The sequence below is a fragment of the Rhinichthys klamathensis genome, unplaced genomic scaffold, assembly GCF_029890125.1.
Source record: "Rhinichthys klamathensis goyatoka isolate OS25496 unplaced genomic scaffold, OSU_Roscu_1.1 h1tg000552l_1, whole genome shotgun sequence".
NCBI lineage: Eukaryota > Metazoa > Chordata > Actinopteri > Cypriniformes > Leuciscidae > Rhinichthys > Rhinichthys klamathensis.
The window spans coordinates 165035-185577 of NW_026607022.1; the positions used below are offsets into that span (position 1 = coordinate 165035).

Genomic DNA, 20543 nt, shown 5'->3' on the forward strand with positions numbered 1-20543 from the left:
TGTTTTAAGATGTCGTGTTAAATAGCGCTGTAAAGAGTTTGCTGTAATCCTGCCTGATTATCCAGGGCTTCCAGCTGACAACCCACTAACTAGTCGAGTTTAAAAATAGTTGAATTGTGGGGGTTTTCCTTTCTTAAATGCACTGTAACTATAGAAAAGTGAATACCATGCTAGTGAATTTTGGACACTGCCATCATGCTAATCCCATGATATTCTTTAAAGTACCTTTTAAGCAGTATATTATATGAATAATGGTTATGAAACCGTACCGCTGCAGGTATGTATGGTGTCGTAGCCTAGCTCATTTTTTTCCGCTGCAGTTAGCGCTGACGAGACAGGTGTGCCGATCCCAGGTGTCAAGTGTGACAGTCCCGCCACATATGCATGTCATTCTCAACGCCTGTCTCTCTCCCTCTCCCTCACGCTGTGATGTGGCGCTCAAAGGAAGGATGTCCCTGTGCTTCCCGCCTCCGAAAGTGTGGCGAAACGCTTACAGCAGACAAAAGAAATAAATAAATAAACAAGGGCAGACTCAGCCCTACTTAAAGAAGCGGCATTACGCTCTTTCAAGTGGCAGAACAGAAGGGAAGCTTGACCAATGGGGCTCAGAGGAGCCACTCCGGGGCACTTTCATGCCTCATTTCTGCTACATAATGCTGTCAGACAATTTAAGCCCCTGCCTTATTGTATTGATAAGGGCCGACCCGCCCCTTTCAAACCCGGAACCTTCCTTAAGTCGGCCTGTCATCCGAGAGCGCCGTCCGTCCCCGAGCTGCCATTCTGCATGTCGGAGATACACTTCAGGACAGCGACTCAGTCAGTCAGGCTCTACGGTCACGCCGAGCCATCATTCAAGCTGCGAGCGGCGGAATAATGTGCGCATTAGTATTTTAGTGGGTCAACAACAAAAAAAATCACAATGATGATATACATTTGAATGAAATGCAAAATGCAAAAAATCTAATTTGTCATTTTGGGTTATTTTTGTGTCATGCGTCAGCCATTATTAATGTTGCATTCAAAGAGCTGCGTTATCGGTTAACCGCGCCTTAATCTCAAAGCAGATGTCCTTGTATCGATCTAATTGACGCTGCCTGTTGTCCGCGAGGAACGACGCGGAAATGATTGATTCTGTTCTCGCTTCAGAGCCGACAGGCTGATTGATGTGTGCTCCGTCAAACCCCTTCGCTGCTAATACGCCTTATCATTCGCGATTCCATGTGCATTAAACGCAAACTGCAACGCCTTTAAGTTTAGCCAGATTCCGATCGAGGACGTGCCTTCCTTGTTTTAATTTCCTCCTGTCTCCCTTCATCCTTGTGGGAGATGAGCAGATTGCATGCTAATGCAGAGGCTGGAGGTGTTCTTCACGACTGCCCGCTTGGACGCCCGCCACGGCTCCGGGACCAGAGAGTCTGGATGTCTCGCAATCCTCCCGGCACTGTGGTTATTCTCTTCAATTAATTGGTCCACTTAGGGCCACTTGCTCCGGTCCTGATTGTGGAGAGTGAAGCTCCTTGTTGGTCTCTGGAGCTTCTTGTCTAATCGCGTCTGAAGCCAGGATACTGTGGCATGGAGTTGACCTTTCTGCAAATTGAATTTTTTGGATTATGGCATTCCAAACAGGCATTATGGTGTTCATAAATTGCTGTTAGATAGATCCAAAATTAGATTGGATCAGCTGTGTTTGAAATCTTTATTAGTTGCTGCATTGCCTTGCGATTGTAAACAGCTAGCCAAATGCCTTCACCTTGGTAAAATCACTGTAAAATAAGGTATCTTGCCATATTTTCTACAGTACACAAGAAATAATTGGTGACGCTTCCTTTTACAGTCCTGTTACCCATGTACTTACTATGTACTTATTATAGTAATTATAATTACTGGGTAATAACTAGGTACTAACCCTGAACCTACCCCTAACCCATGTACTTACCTTATATTAGCCAGTACTTTCTAGGTAAGTACACGTAAGTACTGTACTGTAAAAGGAAGCGTTACCAAATAATTAATCAAAGACTTTTAATTATGTCGCCCTTTTGTCATCCTGTGCTGAGGACATTAAGTCGGACGGTTATATTCAGACATATTGCCCTTGTCTTTTGTATATTTGATATCAGTTCGGCCCAGAATGCAACGCTGCAGTTTTTTCAGGGCTAAGTCATGTCAGCTGGCAGTCGTGCTTTATACGCCTAATATAACTCACTGTAAGTCCTGTCGGCAGGTTAATTGCATGTTAGCTGAAGGTTATTTTATTTTGTTCTTTTCCGCAGCCGCTCTGACGCTTCTCCTCTACTGGAGATGAGAAGGACAGAGAGCGAGAGGGAAGTAGGGAAGGGGAGGGCGTGAGTTTGAAACGCAATCCTATCTTAATCAGTGGCTGTGGGTCAACAGTGGCCGTTAATGCAAGGCCTAATGGGAAACGTGCCTGTGGTCCTGTGGAGAGGATTGTGTGTCGTCCAGTGGAGTGGACTGGAGTGCTGTTGGTGAGGGGAAGCGCGCTACAATCACGCCGTCTCTGACCCTCGTTGTCCTCTCGCTGCGGCAGATTGCGATGATTCCCCGTCACCTTCATCAGCTCTCCTTTTTTTTCTGGAGTCATTTGTCCTCCTATCTGTTCTCATGCCCTCTGTCTCTATCATACGGCTGTTAACCCACCATCTCGCATCCGGTGATCTGTTCAACAACCATCTAGTCACTTCTGTTAAGGCAAGACACGGCAGGCATAAACATCGTGTGTTTTTTTTCACTGGTCAATTTTAAAAGTTTGGGCTACTTGTGGTGAAAAAAGTCCAAAATACACATTTAGGTCTTTATTTTACTACACTTTGTCTATTAACGTCTGTAGATTTCTCCTAAATTCAACAAAAGTTGGCGTTCTGAGTCAACCCATCACATATACCGTTGGAAAGCTCTCTCTCTCCTGTACAACGTTGTCGGATCCAAATATGGTCTTTTTTTTTTTTGTTATCAGCAACCAATCGTGAAAGTACAATGGGGCATTTAACTCTAAAAGCGAAATCACATTGGCTGATGTCAATTCTTTAAAGGCCATTTTCTCAAAATGGGTTTTTTCTCATACCCAGAAATCTCCACATCAGCAGCGCTTACATACACCAAACGTTCCAGTTGTATTCCTATCTATATTCTTAAGGTTTTTAACAGAGGGGTTTGTTTATATATCATTCAGATTCTGATTTATACAACATTTTATACCTAAAAACAGGGAGGAAAATTTATTTTTATGGCTGTTGACAGTTTTTCCTGATTAATGGAGTGATAAATAGAGATATCCAAAATCCACTCTGTAAAAACCTTTGACTCTAATATGTCAACAAAATGAAACAAGAATTTTGAATCTGGCTTTATCCAATGTTCAGATTTCTCTTCTGGAAATATATGCAAATTAGTGCATATTTAATGAGATAATACCTCATTTGCATATTTAAACATAAATATTCTTAAAACTTGTAATACAAAAGATATGTGTCTTAATGTCAGTAATCAACTGGCAAAGTTTCATGCTGATATCTATTAGTTAATCTTTTTTTCCTATTCACCTGGGGTGTCTCCCCTTAACTTAAAATATAACAGTGTTGCTGTTCAGACGTAAGACTGTGATTTTGAAACATTTGCAGTTGCTTATAGAGTATATGTGTTAACACCTTTATGGCAGTTGCACAATAAATGCATGCTTATGTAAGAGTACTTTACAGGAAATGGGTTTGTAATCCTGTTAAATTCGTTTCAGGTGCCTTTGCTTTAGTAGGGAGTAACAGGATGAAAAGACATTTGGTTTTGATACAGCAAACTTAAGTGAGATAAGGTTCATTTGAACTTAATGTAATGTCTCTTTCTTTTTGTCTCTCTCTCTCTCTCTCTCTACAGTGCCGGGGCCTCCCTTTCTCTCTGTCAACCAAAACTTGGAGACCGCATTAGTACGCTGGCAACCCCCAGATTTTATCGCTCCGGGTCTCGAGGTGCAGGGCTATCGGCTGCAGTTCGGCCGAAAAGACGTGAGCCCCCTGGCCACGCTGGAGTTCGGCCCTCAGGAGTTTGAATATTCCATTAGCAATATCCACCGAGGGGCCACATACGTGTTCAAAGTGTCCGCCAAGTCCAAATCGGGATTTGGCGAAGACGCTACGCGAGAACTGAGAGTCCCGGAAGAGATTCCTCGAGGGTATCCTCAAATAACCGAAGGGTCCAACATCACCTGCTGCTCGCTCCAGTTCTCCTGGCTGCCTCCGGTGCTAGCGGAGCGCAACGGTGATATAACGGAATACACACTGGCCTATCAGGAGGCGGGAATAGCTGGCGGACCCAAGGAACTGCGTCTGCCGGCAAGCGAGAACAGCTACACCCTCAACAGCCTGAGACCCAACGCAGTGTATGATGTGAAAATTCGAGCGCACACCAGTGTAGGTCCAGGGCCCTACAGCCCACCGATCCAGTATCGAACAGTGGCCTATGAAGCAGGTAGGGGTTGCTCATTTCCCCGCCTCAAGGGACAAACCTCTACAATGCAAGCACCTACACCCGATTATATAAAGTTCTCTGGGAGCCACATACCTCACTAACACCCTCCCCCACAACAAGGTAAAATAAGTCAGTAAGCTAAAGTCAGTCAGTTTTGAAAGGGGAGGAGCATCCATTTTTGCGAGGTAAGTGCCAATTGGTCAGACACGCCCAGCACATTCACTCATCTAATCACAAAATGTCCCTAGTATCAAAGGCAGGCGAGAACCACGTCAAGGAGATCCCAAATCTGAAGTGAAACTAGGCACATTTGTTTACTTTGGGTTTTTCTTATTTATTTTTCATTTTTTGGTCTGACAATTCCTCTTTTCTGTACTCACCTTTCCCCCCCCGCTCCCACACTGGGATGGTTTGAAGCATGGTGTCCCATGATGCACTGCTAACAAGTGTGGGCATGACAATTGTGTTTTGGGGTTTGTCCTCGTTCCTGTCGGGCTTTCTGCCACGGCAGTGCCTATCCAAATTTAAGAGTACGCAGCAGTGGGTTACTCAAACATAATGTGGGTTCAGCTATTCTGGAAGCATTCAGGGGGGATTATGGGAACTGCTTGCCAAATGTTCTTGTTGGGGCGGCACTGCCGGGCCAGGGCAGGCAGAGTACTGTGCGATCCTGTGGTTCTGTGTTCACCAGTCCAGTCTAGCGTGCTGTTTGTCCCAACTGAGCGCCTCCCTCCCTCCCCTTCACAGCTAACGCCACACTCCGCTCACTCCGAGGGACCAAAGCCCCTTTTCCCTTGGGGGGAAAAATGGTCGCAAACGCCGAACATTCTGTCAGCCTTCTTTCCCTTCAGTCCTCCTGTACTTGTTTTTCTCAATTTGTTTCCTCCATTCACTTCTGGACAGATGTTCCTAAGAACTTCACCGTGAAGCTGGTCACCAAGACCACGGTACTGCTGACCTGGAAGTTTTCCGATAGCCGTTCCCCATACCGATGCATGGTAAGCGATTCAGTTTTGTCCATCCTGTTCAAATGAGTACCTGCCAGACTCTGACTCAATTTACGTGTTTTTGATGTTATTGTGAACAGTTTATCCATGCACATTCTTCCACAGATCGAGTACAACCGGCAGAAGGTTGACATTGATGCTATGATGACCAAAGCTCTCATCACCAATTTACGACCCAACGTCACCTATGAGTTCAGAATCACCTGTCAGGAGAGCAGCGACGGTGGACCCAAACACAAGCTCATCGCCCGAACGGCGCCAGCTATTCTGATCCGAAAGCCTGAGTTGGACCTGAAAAGAGAGCCGGACAGTATGCTGACCATTCTCTTCCCACCGCTGGAAGCCAAAGACTTGATCAAGTGAGGAAAACCGTCCTTGGCTAGAAACGCACTCTACCCAAATGCATTTCAAAGTGTGAATGATGGATCCATTTTTTAAGAAAGATTGTGCTGTTGTTCTCTACAGTGCCCCTTGTGGCCACACTGAGAATGCAGTATATATACCTGTGTTAAGAATTGCATTTTAAGCGTCTGCGTTCACACGGTTGCGTATTTTTCAGGTTTTGTTTAGCTAGATATTCCCATTTTTAATGCTCTGATGGATACAGAAATGTAGATAATGTTTTTATGATATACTAGCAGTTTCTGTTGTAGGGTGATTTATTTGTTTTATGCACCATCTTGACCTCTTGCAGGGCAATCTATATTGTGGTGGTTCCTCTGAAGAAGGGAAGAGGACCGATCAGACACATCAAGAACCCAGATGAGCTGGACCTGGAAGAGGTGAACATACCCTTTTTTTCCACAAGTCTTTGTCCTTGTGTCGCAGAGCCATGGAAAGTGTTCTCGCGGGAGCATTGTGGGAACGCTCCCGAGGGGTTTGTCAGGGAAAGGGGGACAATTACACAGCTCTCATCCTCACCCGCTGGCAAACTGCAACGCTTAGCCACTTGACCTTGAGCTGTGGAGCTGTGTATTCTGGTTATATATTATTTTATTCATTGGGACTTTTTTATTGTAGATACTAGCCCATTTTGTTTGCACATTTAGCACTGCTTGATGCTGATTTGGTACATATGTTGTGTTTTAGATGCTGGTTTCAGTTCTTCTCAAGCAGTTTTTTCTCCCACAGCTGCTGGGCGAAAGAAGACTTCAACGTCACGCTCGAACCACCCGTCAGCTCAAGCAGGTGGACGGAAAGCGGCCCTACATCGCTGCCAGCTTCAAGCCCTCATCCATGCCGTCGTCCTTCACCCTGGGCGACCAGAGAGTGTATAGCGCCTTTGAAAACAGGGCTCTGGACCCTGGACAGGAATATGTGTTGTTCATCCTAGCTGAGCTTAACACTACTGGAGGGGTGAGTGAAATCTAAGGAAAAGCCTTTTTAATCTATCACAAATTGGGGTTATGTCAACCATGAAGTGACAAATGCAGATGACTTTAACCTTTTTTGTGCTTGTGCAGAAATCCTTTGCAACGAGCCCCTACACGGACCCAATCATGGCTCCTGATGTGGACCCTCAGCCCCTGGAGACGGGAGGAGACGGACTCATCTGGGTGGTGGGACCCGTTCTCGCTGTGGTCTTCATAATCTGTATTGTGATTGCGATTCTCCTCTACAAGAAGTGAGTGGACTTTTTTCACATTCTAATACATTTATGTTTGTCCCTACCATTTATAGTACCAGCAATCTCCATTTTTGACCCAATTTGTTCTTTATATAACAAGCAGGTGGAACTATCTTCAAACTAACGTACTGTAAATGCATTATGAAGTGAAGAAATGCTCAAAGAATGATTTAAGCTTATTTTAGACATATTCCCCCCAGCCGTTAGCATCGTTTGGAGAAGTTCAAAGCATAGCTGAGGAGAGCAGTCAATTCGATCTTATCAAAATTTAACGAGGTGATGGCTAATAGCTATTAGCTTCAGAGCACGGCCAAAGCAGATCGCTTTGACTTTTAGCATGCAAACGTGCGGAAGCTATTCCTAATTAGCACCTCACGGACGAGGTTAAAAGCGAACGGCTCCTGGTTAGTATTTCCTCCCTCGGCAGGACCTTGAGTTTGACCTCTGGTGTCTGGAGATGCGCAAACACACATCTTTACAGGTCTGTCCAAATGCAGATGAACCTAATCTGGCACTGCTAGCCTGCCCTGTGAATTTAAATGAACTCTATTGATTTTTTTCTTTCTCCTCTCCCTTCTTCTCTTGTTGTGTTTTCTCTCTTTTATATATTTATTTCACTTCAATGCTTTCTTTGGAAGCAGCAAGCCTGACAGGTAAGGCTTAGCTGTACTTTTTTGCTGTTTTCAAGGGGGCAAAAGAAAACAACCTGCCTCAGCATAAAAGCAAGTTTTAATTAGATGGCAATGAAATAGCGGGTTCAACCAATGTGCCCCTCGGCTGTGTTGTGTTGTGGACATAGCTTTGTTTGTGCTAGCATCTAGCTTCCTCTATATCAACTATAAACTCTGTGTGTGTGTATATATATATATATATATATTAGGGGTGTAACGATACACTAATTCGTATTGAACCGTTCGGTACGAGGCTTTCGGTTCGGTTTTCGGTACGCATTTTTTAACTGAACGGTTCGTTGGACCATTTTTCCTGCCGACCAAAATTTCGTTATTTCAAATGTAGGCGCGTCGCGCGTGGCAAGCGCGCTCATAATGTAAGAGACGCTGGCGTGACCACAACATTGCCCAACATCAAATGGCAAATGTAATGTAAGCGGAACGAAACCACTCGTTATTGTGTGGTTGACGAAACGTTTATCAGTTTGGACCAATGCAGCGCGAGCCGATCTTCATCATCAGCACTGTCACTACACAGCCAAATCCAGTAAAGAAAGCATTTGATTTCGCCACTGAAGTAATAACATCGCTGCGAGATCTAGTGAGAAACATTCACATTTCTCCGTTATTAACGGATCAAACAGCGCTGACGTGGAAACCAGGAAGAAACACTGTGTCATGAATGAACTATCCAGTGTCCACAGATCAGCAACATTCATCATGGGTTTACTGTAGTAACACTACTAACTGTAACCATGGAAGTTTGGCAGGAATAGTAGGCTATAATGCTTTCAAGTAACATTACATCGGTTTTAATTTGACATTATGAACACAATTGCTGCCCTCAAATGTTAATCTGAACTAAAATAAACCTTTGTTTATAACTACTACAATATTACATTTCATTTGTCCAAGGAGCTGTTTTGTTTTATAAGCTCCTAAGAAAAGTCAAGTATAGCTCCATCATTGCTCAAAGTTAAAAAAAATCATACTTTATGATGTTAGTTTTAATAAAAATATAATAAAAAAAATTAAATCAAGGAAATTTCTCTGGCATTTCTTTCTTTTTGCTGTATCGGAAACGTACCGAACCGAACCGTGACACAAGTGTATAGTATCGAACCGAACCGTGAATTTTGTGAACCGTTACACCCCTAATATATATATATGCACCGATATATCAGTCATAAAATACTAAATTCAAATAATAAATATCTTTTTGATGCTCTTAATGTGACATGGCAGATCGCTGTAGCGCCTCAGTTCAAGAGATACTATCGATATCAGAATCGATAAAAGATTTCAATCTGAATAATCGGTTAACGTATCGGCAGAGAAATTTTGTATCAGTGCTTCTCTAAGATAGATAGATAATAATAATACATTTTATTTATTTGGCGCCTTTCTGGACACTCAAGGTCGTCTAGATGGATGGATGGATGGATGGATGGAGGATGATGATGGATGGATGATGATGGATGGATGATGATGATGGATAGATGGATGGATGATGATGATGATGGATGGATGGATGGAAGGATTGATGGATGGATGGATGGATGGATGGATGATGATGATGGATGGATGGATGGATGGATGATGATGATAGATGGATGATGATGATGATGGATGGATGGATGATAGATGGATGGATGGATGGATGGATGGATGGATGATGATGGATGGATGGATGGATGGATGATGATGATGGATGGATGATGATGATGATGGATGGATGGATGATAGATGGATGGATGGATAGATGGATAGATGGATAGATAGATAGATAGATAGATAGATAGATAGATAGATAGATAGATAGATAGATAGATAGATAGATAGATAGATAGATATGGATGATGATGATGATGGATGGATGGATGGTTGGATGGATGGATGATGATGATGGATGGATGGATGGATGGATGGATGGATGGATGGATGGATGGATGGATGGATGAATGGATGGATGGATGGATGGATGATGATGATGATGATGGATGGTTGGATGGATGGATGATGATGATGGATGGTTGGATGGATGATGATGGATGGATGGATGGATGATAGATGGATGGATGGATGGATGGATGATAGATGGATGGATGGATGGATGATAGATGGATGGATGGATGATGGATGATAGATGGATGGATGGATGATAGATGGATGGATGATAGATGGATGGATGATGGATGGATGGATGGATGGATGGATGGATGGATGGATGGATAGATAGATAGATAGATAGATAGATAGATAGATAGATAGATAGATAGATAGATAGATAGATAGATAGATAGATAGATAGATCTGAATCTGGGTCAGAAAACACTGGATGGTCATTTTGTGATTTGGTTTACTTGTTCTTTATCCATCTCGTTTGTCAGTTTTCATTTAGTCTCCACGTTTTCCTTTCCTTTTTTAAAGCAGCAAACGGAAAGAGTCAGAGCCACGGACGAAATGCCTGCTGAACAACGCCGAAATCACCCCTCACCACCCCACAGACCCCGTGGAGATGAGACGAATCAACTTCCAAACCCCAGGTATATGCACACGAACAGATTACTCTTCTCCTACTGTAAACTGCTTCATCTCACGAAACCTGTCAAGAACATGTCATATCTATTTTTATATCATATTTCACCCCCAAATCAAAATAATTATATTTTGCATAAAGAAAATACAGTCTTTTTGACATTATTTTCCTTCCAAACACATATTCACTTTGAAGAGCGACATATTTTGTCAGTTAACTTTAATTTAACTGTCAATTTCAGGTGCACCTGCTGCTATTTCTAATTTGCATCTCTACTGATGCGGTTTATTAGTTAATAATTGTGTACGGCCTGTCAATCATTTTATTTTATATTTGGTTCAGGGGTTGCTTGCAACTGAACGAAATCCAACCTCCAGGCCGCTTCAGAGATGTTTTTCCTCTCGCCATCCTTGACTCACTCAAAAAGCAGACGATCTTTTGTCTCGTCCAAATCCTCCAGTTCAAAGAGCGTTCTCATTTTCGCCGGCTTTGGACATTAAACCTAGTCTGACATTTCTCTGTGGCTCCTTGAAGTGAATTTGTCGAAGGCGTCTCTCTCCTGTCCGCTCTCCCCATCAAACAGCTCTTGTTTCAAAGGCGGTAATCTCGCCTCGGCCGGCAGAGGAGGTCGTAACTCGGCCTCTGCCGAGAGCTCTCCTCCTTCAGCGGAGATAAAACGAGAGCCAGATGAGAAATGAAGGTGGAGGAAGCAAGAAAGCCTCTATCGGCACCTCATTTCCCATAATCACCTGTCCATTGTGGGGCATCTTGTCCGGTAGCCGCCTAATAACACATCTGAAATGAGCCTGGCGTGCTTTCATCTTATTTCTCGCCTTCCTCGTCTGCTTCAACACTATCAGAGGTTCTCCTCGTTGGACTTTATTAATTGAGGAGCGTTCAATTTGTGACGCGACGTTGTTCTTTTTAAGCACGGGATGTCATTATCTCTTTGCTTGGTGAGTTTTTATTTAAGCGGACATTTTAGCCCAATTAACTGGGACGGGGAAACATTTGCGACATTTCCATTAGCTAATAGGGTCCATTGTTCAAAGGAGCACACTTCAGTTCACATGGATGACTGGCACATATGGCGCCCAACGCGGGGCTCAACCACTGTGCTTATCCTAATGAGACGAGACACTGACATTCTGTTTGTTTCGTCGCACATTTAGGGGTCAGATTGGGCTCAAATGTTTGTATTGGTATTATTAAGTGTTCTAGAATACAAAGATTCTTATGAGCAAACTGTTTAATGTGACACAATCGCAAAAAAAGCACCGCTCATGGTGTCTCTAAGCCTGTGATAAATCGTGTCTGTGAATAGAAGATTTGTAATCCCCGTCATTTTTTTGGCTGCTTGCTAAAATCTTGATGCACATCACTGTTTTTTTTTTTTTTTTTTTTATTGATTTCTTGGTTTATTCTCTTTTACCAAGAAATATGTCACATTATAGAAGAAAAATGGCTGTCATGTTGACGTTTAATATTTACATAGATTTGGGAGGTAGAAAAGATACTGTTTATATCTTATAATTAAAGCGATGCACCGATGTAGAAAATCTTAAAACAGTATCTGACATTTTGTTTTAATTAATTTTTTGTTAAAATAAAATAATGATTTATATTAATGTTTAACATTATTATTTATTTTTGCATATACAGATAGCCGATAACTATTTTTATGTTAATATAAAAAAAATGGATGTAATCCTGAATTATAATGATAATTCATCCACTCAATAAAGTATTAACCTTAATTTCTGCTTTACCAATGCACTTATTTTTACATTTTGGCAGATATACATAACGGATAACTATTTTTATGTTACAAATGATAACCGATAGGACTTTTGAATTTATAAAACTATACAGTTTTGCCTTTTTTTTTTTTTTTTGGGCTGATGTAAACATGGTCACCATCAAACATAAATAAATAATAAATAAATAAACAAGCATAAGTATATGAATAAAAAATCCTTTTTTACCTATATATGTTTTATGCATTTATGCATAATAATCCTGAACTTTATCCACTCGATAAAGTTTTAACTTTAATTTGTACTACTCTTACTGATGCACCAATATAGGCATTTTGGCTGATATAAATGACCAATAACTATTTTTATGTAAGAAATGATAACCGATATGACTGTCGAATTTATAAATCTTTACAGATTTACCTTTTTTTAATTGTTAATTTAGCTAATGCAAACATGACCACCAGTAAAACATACATAAATAAACAAATAATCCTATTTTTACTATATATGTTTTTAGCTTGACAACAGTCATGTTAGCCAACAAGTCATTTTTTGTCGAAAGCCTATATAAATGGCTAATTATAATGCTAATTCAAATCGGATCCACTTGCTAACATGTTAATCTGACCCGTCTGCATAGGTGTCGTGTGTCTAAAGTCATCACAGATGGTTCAGACTTCAACAACAGAAGCTAAAGACGTTCCTCATCCGCTCGCTTTCCAGACAGCTGGACAGACGTCGAGCGCTAAACACTGACCGTATGTGGTTTCACCGCTCGATCGACGCTGCCATCTGATATTTTGAGAATTTATATCCCTTAAAAAACGAACATGGAGTCAGGTCGATGCTATATTGCGTCTTAATGTTGGATTTTACAAATGTCACCGTGGTATAAACAGTCTCTCCACTGGTTCATGGCGTAATTCTGTATGTCTAATAAACATCAGCGGCTCTGATGTTGGGTGAATATGAGAGAGTGTCCTACTTCCACTGTCTGACAGACTGCTTGGCGTCGGATCCAACACCGAGGACCCTCGCGAGGATTACCGCCTTCATTCAAAGCAGGGGTGGTCCTTACTTCTGCCTGTTTAAAAATGCACAATATAGTGTGAAAAATTAATTCGAGGGAGCAAATGTATATTCATTTCCTCTTATTTTTCCATTTCATATTCAATCCATTTCAAGATTTTGTTCTCAACTAATTATCAGTGCATTTAAAAGGGATGCTTTTATTTTATTTTTGGTGTTTGCTGTTTTTCACAGATTCGGGTCTAAGCAGTCCTGTCAGTGAAGCCGGTTTTGACTATGAAAGTTAGTGCTCGCATCTCGCGCTGAGCTCTGGTGTTTTCTTATCTTTTTTTAATGCGTCTGCCCCACATCCGAAATAATGGGTTGTGTTCTCCGACTACATTTGCATATGACTTTCCCCCCCCCCCCCCCCCCTCCCTTCACAAATGCCGGATCTGCGCTAATGTTCACTCCCGTAACCCTGGGAAAGTTAAAAGGAGTCGTACCTCAAATGAAACCTAAAACTGTATCTCATTAGCAATTGCTTTTCCTATATGAGGTGCATAATTTAGGATAAAATATAGTAAATATTACCCGTTTTTTATTTGATTTTTGGTGCTTTAAATGCATAATGTTAGCCAGCAGGACGCATAAAAAGTTCATAGCATATGTCTTGTGTGTGTGTGTATATATATTTATAAATATATCAAACATATATAAAAGATACACCCAGAATTTGTTCTGCATTATGCATAATGCAAATGCAGTCAACAGTTTCATCTTAATTATGACTGCTTTTAACTTTCATTCGTAACACGGCTTTTGATTTTTCCTTTTTGATGTGTTTAGTATTTCTGCTTGTCGATTGCTTTGTTCTCACAGGCTGTTGGCTGAACTCTATTAATCCACAGTAAAGCACTGCAGTCACAGCTGATGATGTCGAGACGGCTCCGCTGTATAATTTTTACACAGGTCTCCACACATTCCAGCATATCCCTTTCCCGGCCCTCCAGCTCAGCTGTCCGTTCGGCCCCCCGTTCCTCCCTCCCCCGGAGGATGGGGTCGTTCTGCAGGCAGAGATAACGAGCCGAATTAATGAAACCCTCCGCAAACAATGGTCCGACATTTGATACATCCCTCCCGCCCCCCAGCGAGGTAGAGGAAAGAGAAACACGGCTCCCTTTTTTTGTTGTTTTTATGGGGAAATATACCAAGTGTTTTTCCCTTTTATATGTAAATGAACAATCGCATAAAACCGTTTCGCGAACAGCGGCAGAGGATATCAAAAGGATTTGTTATTTGCATCACCTGTCAAGCACAAATAAGAGACTGAAAATATGTAATTAGACAGTTTGCTTCTCTCGCGCTCCGTGATCTTGAGCTTGATTGCATGGGATAAAAAAGAACGAGAGACACAAAAATCCTGGCAGAGAAAGCAGATAGGAAATTAACAGCAACAGGAAAGAGTTATATATACCTTTCTTAAACCGACTTGAAGTACACTTTTTAGTATCTTTCACATAAGTACTTGAAATTGAATATGGTTAACCCTCTGGTACTGTTCACGTGTCATTCAAAAATGACCTTTTTTAAAATTTCAATTGAATTATGTTCGTTTGATCATATTTTTTATTTAATAGATTGTATTTTTAGGGGATTTTATGGTACTAAATTATATTTATGCAGTAGTTATTGTCCATTTACATATTCATTTATGAAATTCCCAACAAAGTTTGGTCTCTTTTTAAAGATGACACTTGCCAGATTATTGCTGAAGTGAAAAAAGTTTTTTTTGAAAAAAAGTTTTTATGATAAATGCACAAAAATACCATTTACAATTTTTATGTGAAACACAAAATCAAACCCATAAATCTAAACAAGCTGTGTTTCATATTTGAGGTTGATATCAAAAAAAAAAAAAGAAGAGCTTTCAGTAAGATTTGTTTTGGGCGCAGTACCAAACGCTTCCACTAGATGAAATTAATTTCCAATGTGCTCATTTTTGACCCTGAACAATACAAGTGTGACTATTTTTTTCAGGATATTTTAACCTTTTCAAATCATGTCGATGATCTTTGTGTGTGTGTGTGTGTGTTCACACAGCAAGTGGCAAAACCTTTACTAAGTTTCTTACCATTCCGAAAAAGTAAAAAATAAACAAACAAAAAAACTATGGCCGAAACCTGAACAGCACCGGAGGGTTAATTTTGATAACAGTGAAAACTTTGTGTCATCTGCAGAGGTTAAAGCATTTTTTTGCACCCCGATCGGATTAAATGTAATTGTTTCTTACATCTTGCAGGGAAAAAATTCCTGAGAACAAACAAATAACAGCCTGTTCGTGAAATAGAAAAATGGACGACGAGTAATTGTTGTTGACATGGAGCAAAGTTGAGGAATAGGTTGACATTGGAAAGAGTTTGTTGGGCTTCGATTGGCTCTAGATGGCCTTTCTCATTGCATTATGGAGGCTGTTGTCATTTAGCATGCAGGTCTGATCTCAGGTTGTTTGCCAAAGTTGCCCTTCGTGTCTTTTTCGGGAGTGCTTTGGCATACATTATCTTGGTTCACCTTAAGAGGTTAAAACTGATTCCAGACAATCTCTTAGAGCTTGGCCGGGCTGGTGAAAATAACATTTGTAGACTAACAGAAGTGTTAGCGTCCGGTAATTCAACAAATTCTCACATTTACAGCTAGAACTTTTTCATGACATCTTGAGTGGCATTATTTGCATCGTTTTTTTGTCATGACGTCCAATCGGCAAGTTCAATCTCAATCAAACCCAAGCAAACTCATTTGCAGCATACAACATTTAGAGAAGAAAAAAAACGTGTCAAATTGAGCGTGGCTAATGTGATTATGCAGATTATCTATGCCTAATTAAATCACAGTGCTCTTGAAGGAAGATGTCAACATTTAGCCAACTTTTGACCTCTGAAGTAGACGATGAAAGAAAGTCCAGTGGCCTCTGTAAATAAGTTGGCGTCCATCTTAGGAAGAGCTTGTCTGTTTTCTGCTTTATTCCAATTACTAATAAATAACTAGATTAACTCCAGCACAGCCTAGGGTTTTTTGGGGGGTCTGAGCAAACATGTGCTAACTGGTGCTTGTTTGAGGAAAGGTCTTGCAGGGTTAGCATGGGTGGCTGCTTCTGTGACACGCTTGCTCAGCTTTGACTGAACTGAAGCTGAGAACACGACACTTCACTTTTCACCGGTACCATCAGGTCATCTTAACCCAGGCCAGAACTCTCGAATAAACCCCCTACCTTACCCTGATTACCCCCTTCATCAGCCCTCCACCTCAAGAGCTTTATTCTCCATCATTGCTCAAATGAAGGGTTACATAAGGAAATTATTGCAAGCTTCTGCCAAAAGGATTGCTGCTGGAAATATTAAGGCAAGAGGTTTCCTCTAGGGAAAGGCAATATTATATTTTTCTACCTCTCGCTTGCTCATATTTTTCATGTTTAGTGTGGAAGCTTTCCAGATTTCCAGTAAGTCCATATTTCGTTTTTGGAATTTCTTTTGTACAAGACCATAAATGACATGCAAATGTGTCTGTTTAGTGAAATACAAGACGGAAGCTTGTGTACTTTTGTGTTCAAGTCTACAATAAACAGTATCGGCACTGCCAGAACTCCCTACTTGACAGGATTAGAGTTATGGTTAGGGAAGGGGTGTCCAATCTTGCTCCTGGTTGGCCACTTTCCTGCCTGGATGTTTCTGGTGATCCGTAAGACCTTATAGTAGGGAGGTTAAGCCCAAAAAATAGGCCTTTGACTTCAAGTCATGATGCAAAGGTCTCCTTTGGTATGGAAGTACCTTAGGGTCATACAAATAAATTTATCCTAAGACACAAGTGAGATCACACTTTGTATCAGAAATAAACATGTTTTTTCAAAAATGGCCGCCAATGCGCCGAAAATACTCTAGAGCCCATATCTTTGCTTCTGTTATCGCTATAATGACAAATTTTGTGTCAAAGTGTACATTCTTGGGGTCAAGGAATCCAATAAAATTGGTTTCAAGTTTAAAAAAATTATAATTTTCCCCATACCATGACAATTGGGGGTAAATATGCACATTTCACATAAAAATTGTCATCAGAGTGACTTTACTTATCTTTTCGTTCAAAAACTTTAATTTTGTATTTAAGCAGTGCAGCTACTTCTGTACATTACATTTGTCCTAAGTAGCATGAGATTTCGACCAGTCAGGAGTAGCCTATAGCATATCAGTTCCTGCAACAACACATCCCATCTGCACCAGGAGCTGTGACAGCTGTTGAAGGTCAGAGGTGACAGGTTAACACTTTGAGGTTCGTATGACTTTCTCATTAAATAAATTTTTTTTTTTTATGTTAGATAACTAATAAATAGCTAGCTAGTTGACTATGGAAAAAAGAACCTTAGAGGGAAAACCTCTTTTCTCGAGAATACTGAAGCCAAAAATTATCCTTATAATTTGTATTAATTTAAAACACACTTGCTGCAGCTAGCAGACCTAGGCGAGGCAGCTCGCGCGCCTATTGGATGCTATGCGGCAACTGCTGCAACCTATCGAGGCACTGCTCGTGACGTAAGCACCAATGAGTGGGCGAATGGGCGTGGCTTATGCCTATATAAGCCAGAGCTCGATAAGATGCTCCTTGGTTTTCATCGACTGAAGCGAAACCAGATGGTAGCACAAGCACGGCAGGGTTACGCAACACTCATTCCCTCTTCTAGAGAGAACCGAGGTTACGTTAGTAACCGTGACGTTCTCTTACGAGAGTACTCTCGTGTTGCGTAAGCTAGCTTACGCTACGGGAATCCAATTTAAAACGCCGTGCGTGCTAAATCTACCACAACACTGACCCAAGGGCGAGCGCCCTGAGTTCATATGATATGGGGATATAAAAAGCCGACATTGGGAATGGGCTTAATAAGAATGATATAAGGTAAACGTGGTTACCTTAAATGCATAGAGGGTGCTTAACACGGTATAACAGTCAGGGGAGGCAATAGCCTGCCTGAACTGAAAACTTTGCAGTCCGCGGAACCGAGTCCGGCAGAACTGAGCGGATAAACTAAACTGACAACAGTCTAGCTTGGAGCGCGGGAACTTCCAGGTTATAGAACTCTATAAATGTAGACACAGAGGCCCAGCCTGCCGCCATACAGATATCGTGAAGGGAAATCCCACTGGACCAGGCCCATGAAGAGGCATGCCTCTAGTGGAATGAGCTCTGACGCCCAGAGGGCAACGAAGGCTCTTAGATGTATAAGCCAGTGAGATAGCGTCCACTTTCCACCTGGAAAGGCTATGTTTCGAGGCAGCTAGACCTTTAGATCGGCCACCAAACGAAACAAATAGCTGTCCTGACCGTCTGAAAGCAGCCGAACGTTCCAAGGGCCCTAACCAGGCAAAGGAGATTCACGTCAGACTCGCTGTCAGATCCGAAGAGAGAATGTCAGATTGAAGAGGCGGTGGTACCAGTACCAGTCGGTCGCCTTCCAAGGTTTCAGAGCTGCGACGCATTTCTGATTGACCCTGAGGCGAAACAGATCGGAGGCCCAAGCTTGAGACGGCACTCGTGCTTTCAGCCACCACTGCAGTGGGCGCATGCGAAGCAGACCCAGCTGGAGTACTGATGATGATGAGGCCATGAGGCCCAGCATCTTCTGAAATCTCTTGAGCGGGACTATAGTGCCGCAATGTTCAGTATGCGCTCTGGCGATAGTCGCGCTGTCATTGACAGCGAGTTCAGCTCTGTGCCCAGAAAGGATATTTCCTGGCTCTTCGCCCAATTGACTGTGAGACCAAGATTCTCGAGGTGTTCGAGTAATATGGTCCTGTGTTCTATGAGCTCTGAATGAGATCGAGCTAGAATCAGCCAATCGTCCAAATAGTTCAAAGCTGGCATTCCCTGAAGTTTCAGGGGCGCGAGAGCCGCGTCCATGTACATCATAATATACAGGATGCCAGGGACAGGCCGAACGGTAGGACTGTGTATTGATATGCCTGGCCCTCGAAGGTGAATCTCAAAAATCGCCTGTGACGAGAGAATGTCAGACTCGCTGTCAGATCCACAGAGACTTGTGCTCTGAAAGGAGTGGCAAGTACTTTGGGGACATAATCATGTCTTGGTTTGAGGATGACCTTGGAGTCATTAGGCCCAAACTCAAGGCACGACGCACTAACAGAAAGTGCGTGTAAGTCACCCACCAGCTTGACTGAGGCGATAGCCACCAGAAAGGCGGTTTTCAATGAGAGATACTTAAGGTCCACAGACTGTAGAGGTTCGAAAGGGGCACCCTTCATGGCCTCCAGGACCAAGGAAAGGTCCGAGGGGGGGCGAGGAGGGTTCATCCTTCTAGCTCCCCTGAGGAAGCGGACTACAAGGTCGTTCCTACCCAGTGACTGGCCATGCGAATGTTTGACAAACGCAGCAATAGCCGCCACATATACCTTGAGCATGGATGGGGATCTACCCTTATCCAAGAGCTCCTGTAGGAAGGAGAGAACCTCCGACACCCCACAATCTTGTGGATCCAGGTTGCGAGCTGAGCACCAACCTGAGAACACTGACCACTTGGAACCATAAAGCCATCTAGTAGAGGGCGCTCTAGCTTGCGTAATCGTGTTTAACACTCCGTCGGGGAGACTGATGGGTACCCGTTGATGGCCCACACATGCAGAGCCCAAAGTTTGGGTCGTGGGTGCCAAATCGTACCCCCGGCCTGTGAGAGGAGATCTCTCCTCAATGGGACAGGCCACGGAGGCAAGCTCTGAAGCTGCATCAGCTCCAGAAACCAAACTTGGTTCGGCCAGAACGGAGCTACTAGAAGTACACAGGAACCGTTCTCCCTTATAGGCTTGATTACCTGTGGTAACAGCATGATCAGAGGGAAAGCATAGAGAGGGCGGCTGGGCCAGTGATGGGCAGCCCAGCCGCCAGTGATGGGCTGGGCCAGTGATGGGCTGGGCCAGTGATGGGTGCTGAACCCATACAAGGATGCGTTCTGCCAGTGCATGAAGGTTCCGTGATCTCAGACTGCCCTGGCGATTTATGTAGGAAACCACCGACATGTTGTCCGTGCGGACAAGGACATGGTGGCCCTTTAGAAGGGGAAGGAAGAACCGCAAGGCGTTCTCGACCGCCTTCATCTCTAGACAGTTTATGTGCAAGCTCTTTTCTTGGCTTGACCACAGGCCAAAAGTCGGTCTGCCCTCATAGAGGGCGCCCCAGCCCGAATTGGAGGCGTCTGTCGAAACCACTATCAGTTTAGAGATTACTCCCAGGTTTACACCTGTCTGATACCAGTCGACCGCCTTCCAGGGCTCCAGAGCTGTGACACAGTTCTGAGTTACCTTGAGACGTAAACGACCGGATGCCCATGCTCGACGCAGGACCCACGTCTTCAGCCAGTGCTGTAAAGGGCGCATGCGAAGCAGACCTAAACGAAGA

The 20543-nt window shown here is 42.7% G+C and overlaps 1 protein-coding gene across 31 annotated transcripts in view; it reads left to right on the top strand.

Annotated features, from left to right (window-relative positions):
* Window positions 1-20543, top strand: part of ptprsa (protein tyrosine phosphatase receptor type Sa) — a 166258-nt gene that overhangs the window by 124641 nt on the left and 21074 nt on the right. For 7 of the 31 annotated variants that reach the window (XM_056239060.1, XM_056239059.1, XM_056239069.1 and 4 more), the window contains 9 exons: window positions 3889-4479; window positions 5383-5477; window positions 5592-5845; window positions 6181-6268; window positions 6618-6842; window positions 6950-7110; window positions 7752-7766; window positions 10215-10330; window positions 13347-13394. In XM_056239060.1, coding sequence (XP_056095035.1) covers window positions 3889-4479; window positions 5383-5477; window positions 5592-5845; window positions 6181-6268; window positions 6618-6842; window positions 6950-7110; window positions 7752-7766; window positions 10215-10330; window positions 13347-13394 — 1593 coding nt within the window. The remainder of the gene's footprint in view (window positions 1-3888; window positions 4480-5382; window positions 5478-5591; window positions 5846-6180; window positions 6269-6617; window positions 6843-6949; window positions 7111-7751; window positions 7767-10214; window positions 10331-13346; window positions 13395-20543) is intronic. The other 24 variants (XM_056239073.1, XM_056239087.1, XM_056239085.1 and 21 more) reach the window with 15 other exon arrangements.